The following is an 8,903-nucleotide window of genomic DNA, read 5'->3' as shown; positions in this document are numbered from 1 at the left end:
TTGACAGCTGTGGGTGTGTTTGTGCTTGTGTGTGTGCGAGTGTGTTTGTGGGCGTGTCCAGGCCACGCGGCTCATCAGCGGATCCAGCTGCCGCTCATCATCCCATCACCTGCTGCTCATTCACTCCCCTATATATACTCACCTCATTCTCATCTCCATTGTCAGATCGTTGTTTGGTGTCCTGTGTCGTGAGTGTTTCGTCTGTTCCTGACCGGAGTTCCTGTTCATCTCGTCTTCAGTCCAGTTGGTTGTCTACGTTGCTCGTTCTATGTCTGGACCCTGGATTTATCTTCACGTCACTTCTCGTCACCTTCACTCACCACCAACGGATCATCTCAGTCCCTGCGTCACTGGAAGCCTGCACCATTCATCGACTGTTTGTGTCCATCTCTGTTTTCTCTCTACAATAAACCTTGTAACTTGCAATTGCTTCCTGTGATTCATCATGACAGAACGATCTGACCAAGCTACGGAAGCAGCAAGCGCCCGGCAAACTACCCTAGAGGAGTTTATCAACAGCAACATGCGTCGTATGGATTCCCAGGAGAGAAATCTTAATGAAACCGGGCGAGCTGTGCAGGCTTTAGTGACGCAGGTGTCCGAGCTCACCCAACAGCTCCAGCTTCTCCGCGGTCCCGCTGCGCCGCCCACACCGGCCGTCCTCCCACCCACACCAGAGAACGCCGCCAGTCCTGAACCTCGTCTTCCGGTGCCAGAAGCCTACTCAGGTGAACCTAATTTCTGTAGAGCATTTTTGACACGTTGTTCTATGCATTTCGCTCTACAGCCCCGGACATTTAATACGGAGCAGAGTAAGGTGGCTTTTGTGCTCACTCTCCTTACGGGGAAGGCTTCTCTTTGGGGGACGGCGGTGTGGGAGAATCAAGACCCATGCTGCGCCTCGTTCCAGTCACTCGCCGCGGAGATGAAGAGAGTGTTCGACCGGTCGGTCGCTGGGAGAGAAGCCGCCAGGCAGTTGGCGGAACTTCGCCAAGGAGAGAAGTCGGTGTCTGATTATTCCATCGAATTTCGTACACTAGCGGCTGAGTGCCACTGGAACGAGGAGGCGCAGTGGGACATGTTCCTGCATGGGCTGGCTGACCGTGTTCAGCGGGAGATCTACACGCTGGACCTTCCGACCACGTTTAATGAACTCATTGACCTGGCGCTCAGGGTGGACGCTCGGCTGACCAGGGTCGAGCGGAGGATTCCAGCCCAGAGGAGCGCGGAGGGGATTCGCTCCAGCAGCGTGGACACGGTCAGCCCCGTTCAAGACCATGAGCCCATGCAGGTGGGTCGAGCTCGGCTTTCCCGGGAGGAGCGGGAGAGGCGGAGGTCCCAGGGACTGTGTTTATACTGTGGTGGAGCCGGTCATTTCGCCTACAACTGCCCGTTAAAAGGGCAAGCCCGGCAGTAAGTTTGAGGCTACTGTCGGGTGGGATCTCCGCCGGAAAGCCCTCAACCACATCCACCCTCCTCCCGGTGAGACTGGGATGGTCCAATCATCTTCACGACTGCAGTGCACTACTGGATTCCGGTGCTGAAGGTAACTTTTTGGACAAATCTCTTGCCATAAGACTTCACATTCCCTTCAGACCTCTCACCAACAGTATCGCCGTGCACGCACTCAATGGACAGAGTCTCCCCACTATTTTTCACAGCACCGAGAACGTCACCCTGATCACCGCCGGAAATCACACAGAACAGACTACCTTTTTCATTTTTGATTCTCCACAGACCCCCGTTGTCCTTGGTCATCCGTGGCTGATCCGACACAACCCCCGGGTAGACTGGATCCAGAACTCCATCGTGGCCTGGAGCGAGCAGTGTCATAAGTCTTGTCTTGTCTCTGCCTGTTCGTCCGTTTCTGTTTCTGTTTTACAGGAGGAAGCAGTGGATCTGTCTAACGTGCCCGTTGAGTACCTCGACCTGAAGGAGGTGTTCAGTAAGTCTAGGGCTGCTTCTCTTCCTCCGCACCGTCCCTACGACTGTGCTATAGACTTATTGCCAGGAAAGTCTCCGCCTAAAGGCAAGTTATATTCCCTTTCGGTTCCTGAAAGGGAGGCCATGGAGAAATATATTTCTGATTCACTGGCAGCCGGGTTCATCCGCCCTTCCTCTTCTCCAGCGGGGGCGGGGTTCTTTTTTGTGGGGAAGAAGGACGGGTCCCTGCGACCTTGTATTGACTACCGGGGGCTGAACAACATTACGGTAAAGAATACCTATCCTTTGCCGTTAATGTCTTCAGCTTTCGAGAGGTTGCAGGGAGCGTCCATTTTCACAAAATTGGATTTAAGAAATGCTTATCATTTGGTTCGCATCAGGAAGGGGGATGAATGGAAGACCGCTTTTAACACCCCCAGGGGGCACTTTGAATACTTGGTTATGCCGTTCGGGCTTTCCAACTCCCCAGCGGTCTTCCAGGCACTCGTCAATGACGTGCTGAGAGATATGGTTGATCAGTTCATATATGTCTACCTGGACGACATATTGATTTTTTCCTCATCTCTCCAGGAGCATGTTCAGCACGTTCGACGAGTGCTTCAGAGGTTGTTAGTGAATGGGCTTTTTGTCAAGGCGGAGAAATGCGTTTTTCATGCACAGTCTGTTCCTTTCCTAGGGTACATCGTGTCGACTGAGGGAGTGCGCATGGATCCTGAGAAGGTTAAGGCTGTGGTGGATTGGCCAAGTCCAGATTCCCGTAAGGCCCTACAGAGGTTTCTGGGGTTCGCCAATTTTTACCGGCGGTTCATTCGCAACTTCAGCCAACTAGCCTCGCCTCTGATTGCCTTGACCTCTCCCAAAACTACGTTCAGGTGGTCAGACGCAGCCAAGGCTGCGTTTGCCAAACTGAAGGCCTGCTTCGTTTCAGCCCCCATTCTTGTTGCCCCTGATCCATCACGGCAGTTTGTGGTAGAGGTCGACGCATCAGAGGTGGGGGTAGGAGCAGTGTTATCCCAGCGTTCTTCCGCAGACGATAAGATGCACCCGTGCGCGTTTTTTTCTCATCGATTGTCTCCCGCCGAACGCAACTACGACATTGGTAATAGGGAGTTGCTGGCAGTCAAGTTGGCTTTGGAGGAATGGCGCCATTGGTTGGAGGGTTCTGGGGTGCCTTTCATTGTATGGACCGACCACAAGAATTTAGAATATATCAGAACTGCCAAAAGGTTGAACTCCAGGCAGGCTCGGTGGGCACTTTTTTTTCGGACGTTTTGATTTTACTCTCTCGTACCGCCCGGGTTCTAAGAACATCAAACCCGACTCTTTGTCTCGTATTTTTGATCGTTCCGAACGCCCGTCTACTCCCGAGTGCATTTTACCTGAGACGTTAGTGGTCTCCACTCTCACATGGGAGGTCGAATCGAGAGTCAAGTTGGCTCTAGAAGGGGTAACGCCTCCGCCCGAGTGTCCACCGAACCGCTTATTCGTGCCGGAGCAACTACGGTCCGTGGTCATTCAATGGGGTCATTGCTCCAACGTAGCGTGTCATCCAGGAGTCAGTCGAACTAAATTTTTAGTCAAGCAACGATTCTGGTGGCCTCTCATGGCTCGGGACGTCCGCGATTTTGTATTGGCTTGCTCAGCTTGTGCCGTTGGCAAGACTTCCAATCGTTCCCCGGATGGGTTGCTTCAACCGCTGTCAGTCCCTTCGAGACCCTGGTCACATATTTCGCTAGATTTTATCACCACCCTCCCACCCTCCCAAGGGTACACGGTTGTTTTGACCGTAGTGGACCGATTCTCGAAGGCGGCTCATTTCATTCCCTTGCCCAAATTACCATCAGCCAAGGAGACAGCGGTTACAGTCATTGACCACGTCTTTCGGCTTCATGGCCTCCCGATAGACGTGGTTTCTGACAGAGGTCCCCAGTTTGTGTCCAGATTTTGGCAGGAGTTTTGTAGATTGCTGGGGGCGACGGTTAGTTTGTCCTCAGGGTTTCACCCCCAGAGCAATGGCCAGACTGAGAGAGCCAATCAAGATTTGGAGCGAACGTTGCGATGTCTGGTCTCTAAGAATCCTTCCTCCTGGAGTCAGCAACTTTCGATGGTGGAGTACGCGCACAATACTTTACCAGTGTCGTCCACGGGCCTATCTCCGTTTGAGTGTAGCGTAGGTTACCAGCCACCTATTTTTCCTAGTCTGGAATCCGAAGTCGCGGTCCCCTCTGCTCACGCCTTTGTCCAGAGGTGTCACCGCACTTGGACGAGAGCCCGAGAGACTCTTCTCCAAGTGAGGGAGCGCACCAAGGCCAAGGCCGATCGCCACCGGTCAAGGCCTCCCGTATACGTCGTTGGTCAAAAAGTGTGGCTTTCAACTAAGAACATTCCTCTCCGATCCGTCTCTAATAAGCTTGCTCCCAAATTTATTGGTCCGTTTACTGTCACCAAGATCATTAGTCCGGTGGCAGTCCGCCTCAAACTTCCTCCAGCGTACAGGAGAGTTCATCCCGCCTTCCATGTATCCAAGATCAAACCCGTTTTTCATTCCAATATTAATCCGCCTGCTCCGGTTCCCCCACCGCCGCGACTCGTAGATGGGGAACCTTCCTATTCGGTCAACCGTATTCTGGACTCGAGGCGGAGGGGACGTGGATTTCAGTACTTGGTGGACTGGGAAGGTTACGGACCGGAGGAGAGAAGTTGGGTTCCTGCCAGAGACATCCTGGATCACACCCTTATCGATGATTACAATCGACAGGTAAGGGAGTCGGGGAACGCCAGGAGGCGTCCCTAGGAGGAGGGGTACTGTCACGGTTCACAGATACATTGTTTCCTTCTTGTCGCGTGCTCTGTGTTTTGACAGCTGTGGGTGTGTTTGTGCTTGTGTGTGTGCGAGTGTGTTTGTGGGCGTGTCCAGGCCACGCGGCTCATCAGCGGATCCAGCTGCCGCTCATCATCCCATCACCTGCTGCTCATTCACTCCCCTATATATACTCACCTCATTCTCATCTCCATTGTCAGATCGTTGTTTGGTGTCCTGTGTCGTGAGTGTTTCGTCTGTTCCTGACCGGAGTTCCTGTTCATCTCGTCTTCAGTCCAGTTGGTTGTCTACGTTGCTCGTTCTATGTCTGGACCCTGGATTTATCTTCACGTCACTTCTCGTCACCTTCACTCACCACCAACGGATCATCTCAGTCCCTGCGTCACTGGAAGCCTGCACCATTCATCGACTGTTTGTGTCCATCTCTGTTTTCTCTCTACAATAAACCTTGTAACTTGCAATTGCTTCCTGTGATTCATCATGACAATCACTTATAAATGATTAAAAAAATATTAATAGTAGTTATTAAGAGTGATGTGGATTGGAATTGGTAAAATGTGCTTGGAAAAAAAAAATGATCAGAAAATCAACTTGCCTAATAATTCTGCACACAGTGTATAAATATATTTTGCATTCACTTGCAAAACTTCTATTCCAAAAGTATTGCGTTCCTCTGAAAAACTTTGCGTTCACTCACAAAACATTTGCAATGATTCTGCCTGCCTGTCTCCTCCCTCTGAGAGTGTACTGGTCCTGGATGAAAAAAGTTTCCCTTAAATACCATTACATCGACAGCATTAATAACATAATAATATTTTTGTAGAATTTATGTAATACAATTATTTTATTATTTACAGTCAAGATGACACTATTTTCTAAGAACATGTCTTCTGTCTCTCTCTGGATAACAGTCGTAATGCTTTTTGGTTCTCTCTGTGATGGTGGCAAAATTTTTGGTGGTGCCTGTGGAGGGAAGTCACTGGGTGAATATGGACATCCTCATCAAGGCTTTACATGGTCAGGGGCACAGCAGTGATGTAATACGCACCTATAATAGCTGGTTCGTAAAGGAGAATTCAACTTATTACAACTCTATTACCATACCTAACACCAAAGGAATTGATAAAGAATTTGTAGAAGATATGCTCTTCAAAATGATCAACTATGAAAGAGGAAAGAGTCAGATAAGCGCCATACAGCTGTATTTGCATGTATTCAAAGCTATTCATAAAACTCATGAAATGATATGTCAACTTATATATATATTTATATTTTAAATATATTTGAAAGTGAGGACATTCTGAAGACACTGAAGGAAAAACAGTACGATCTGATGCTTACTGATCTGGCATGGGGTGCAGGCATTCTCCTGGCCCATGAACTAAAGTTACCCATGGTGTATAATGTGAGATGGACCACTACTGGAGAGGGACACTTTGACATCGCTCCCTCACCAATGTCTTACATCCCTGTCACAGGATCTGGAAACACAGACAAAATTAACTTTTTCCAACAAGTAAAAAATGCTTTCTCCTGTTTGCTAATGGACATTCAGAACAGCCGTTTTAATTTGCCACTTTACCAGTCACTTTGTGATAAATATTTCCATTCACATGTGCATTTTCATGAACTTCTCCAGAGGGCATATATATTTTTTATGAGGGTTGATTTTGTTTTTGAATTTCCACGTCGAACAATCACAAATATCATTTACTTCCAGTGTAAACCAGCAAAGGCCCTTCCACAAGATCTGGAGGACTTCATGCAAAGTTCTGGAGAGTATGGAGTCATAAGCATGTCTTTACGGACATTTATCATTGATCTACCGGATGATTTTACAGCAGAAATAGCTGCTGCTTTTGCGCAGCTCCCTCAAAAGGTGATTTGGAGATACACTGAAAAGAAACCATCTACTTTGGGGAACAACACAGCAATGGTTGACTGGATGCCACAGAACGATCTTCTAGGGCATCCGAAGACTAAAGCGTTTATTGCACATGGCGGAACCAATGGGTTTCAAGAAGCTTTGTACCATGGTATCCTAGTGGTTGGAATTCCATTCTTTTTTGACCAGTATGACAATCTTCTTCGATTACAAGACAAGGGAGGAGCCAAGATACTCTCCATCGCAACTTTAAATAAGAACACACTGCATGCAGCCATACAGAAAGTAATCATTGAACCATCTTACAGACTGAGTATGCAGAGACTTTCTCATCTGCACAGAGACAAACCAGTTAAACCTTTGAACAGCACCCTTTTCTGGATTGAGTTTGTAATGAGACACAAAGGTCCTGCTCACCTCCATACAGAGTCCTACAAACTGCCTTGGTACTCCTATTACTCAGTAGATGTTGCAGTTACATTGTTTGCAGTTATTTTGATTTTCACTCTATCTATATTTTTAACAGTTAGATATCTGTGCGTCAAGTGCTGCTACAGAAAAAGGAAAACTGAGTGACACATTTGCATTTGAAGTAGAGCACTTACAACTGATATAAAATTATTTGACTGTTTTAAATATGTTTAATGAGCGATTAAAGGGAAATATTAAAAAACAAAGTATAAAAAATATATTTAAATGCTTGTTTTTCATTGAAACAGCATTCAAAATGCATTCATCACATTATCTAAAGGCAATGTGATGAATTCAATAAACTGAGTTACTCTACTACATCTTTTACTGTCTATGCATGCCTTAAAAAAATGTAAAAAACTCCCATTCCCTCATGTTTAGCATTCAGATATTGATAGCAGGCAGTTAAATGGGCACTGGACCTGTCACAAATCCAGTCAGTTCCGGACTACACCTCCTAGCATCCTCCTTGCCTATCACCTGCACTCACTCCACCAATCACCAATTGCCACATACAGCTGAAGCTCATTATCTGGACTATAGAGTGTATGCACGTGACGTCACTGTCGACTGTTATGACTGCGGTCACGCCCACTGAGTGGCACAAAGACTGACCGGCAGCATTGGTTTTTAGCGTGAATGCCGCGAAAAACACACAAAACACATCCAAAACGGGAAAGAGCTTTGTGTTAGACTGCACAAATAGCTTTGACACAAAACCTGAGGTATATATTTAAAGACTGCCGAAAGCTACAGAAAAAAAGAAGCAAATGGATCACTGCAATTCACAGAAACAGCTGGACTCCAGCAGAGAAACATGGATCTGCAGTTATCATTTTGTGTCAAATTGTTGGATTTTGAGGTAAAATCATACCGTATTGTTATATATTATGTTGACAAATTATCAATTAAATATTTTCCATCTTATATTCTGCATAATTGTGTGTTTTAAAATAAACAACACTGACAAAAACTATATATATAAAACTATATATGTTTTAGGGCTGGACAATATGACGATATAACATTGATATAAGGCTGTGTGTCCACCAGAGCGTTTTTAGCCAGCTGAAAACGCTAGGTGCTCTGCTTAAAACGCCCGTCTGTGAGCGCTTGAGAGCGCTTCTGCAGCGCAGCGTTTTTTTCCGTTGAGACGCTTTGTTGCTATGATACGGAATATCCGTGGCACTGTTACTTATAACTGATTTTGCAGGTAATTTGTTTCAGACTTAAAATGTTGACACAATGTGAAAGTACTTTGCTATGTATTTTCGGAGACCAGCAATATTAATTTCTCATCCATTTTGTTCCGTTCTCTGCTTGTTGATGTTCTTGTACAGCAAGAATGTTGTGACGGTTGGCCGGTGTAGTATTTGTCCCGCCCCTCGCCCACTCTGATTGGACGGCTGGCTAAAACGTGACAGTGATGAGCGCTGCATTTTACTCAAAGTTGAATATTCTTCAACTCGAGGCGACCAGTAAAAAACGGCAAGCTCTCAGCGCTTGAGCGTGAAAAAGACGCTCAGTGCCTCGTTACGCTCCTGGCGTTTAAAAAACGCGGCGCTCCCATTGAAAACAATTGAAAAAGTATGCTAGCAGCTGGAAAAAACGCTCTGGTGGACACACGGCCTAAGTGATTACGCGGGTTTAAACCTACCGATATTGTAGTTATATAAAATATTCACAGACAGATTTGCTTTATGTATTTCCCCGGCGTCGAAATCAGGCACATATAAATGTCAGGAAACACGACTCCTGGCTGCATGTCAATATCCATGGATT

General features: G+C 47.0%; 1 protein-coding gene across 1 annotated transcript; it reads left to right on the top strand.

Annotated features, from left to right (window-relative positions):
* The first annotated feature begins 5,644 nt into the window (after positions 1-5,644).
* On the top strand, positions 5,645-7,650 carry LOC125254340 (UDP-glucuronosyltransferase 2B13-like). Its single transcript, XM_048168927.1, has 2 exons — positions 5,645-5,998; positions 6,034-7,650. The coding sequence occupies exons 1-2, from the start codon at positions 5,704-5,706 to the stop codon at positions 7,224-7,226; spliced, it is 1,488 nt and encodes a 495-aa protein (XP_048024884.1). The 5' UTR covers positions 5,645-5,703; the 3' UTR covers positions 7,227-7,650.
* Positions 7,651-8,903: the final 1,253 nt, after the last annotated feature.

This window comes from Megalobrama amblycephala, linkage group LG19, assembly GCF_018812025.1.
Source record: "Megalobrama amblycephala isolate DHTTF-2021 linkage group LG19, ASM1881202v1, whole genome shotgun sequence".
Classification (NCBI taxonomy): Eukaryota; Metazoa; Chordata; class Actinopteri; order Cypriniformes; family Xenocyprididae; genus Megalobrama; species Megalobrama amblycephala.
The sequence above is the reverse complement of the archived record's forward strand: the minus strand, read 5'-3'. Positions and strand labels throughout refer to the sequence as shown.

Excerpts from the sequence above, each read along its gene's own strand:
- LOC125254340 (XM_048168927.1), top strand. The coding sequence starts at position 5,704 with ATGGTGGCAAAATTTTTGGTGGTGCCTGTGGAGGGAAGTCACTGGGTG. Across the intron at positions 5,999-6,033 it reads ATTCAAAGCTATTCATAAAA|ATATTTTAAATATATTTGAA; the intron begins CTCATGAAATGA and ends ATATATATATTT.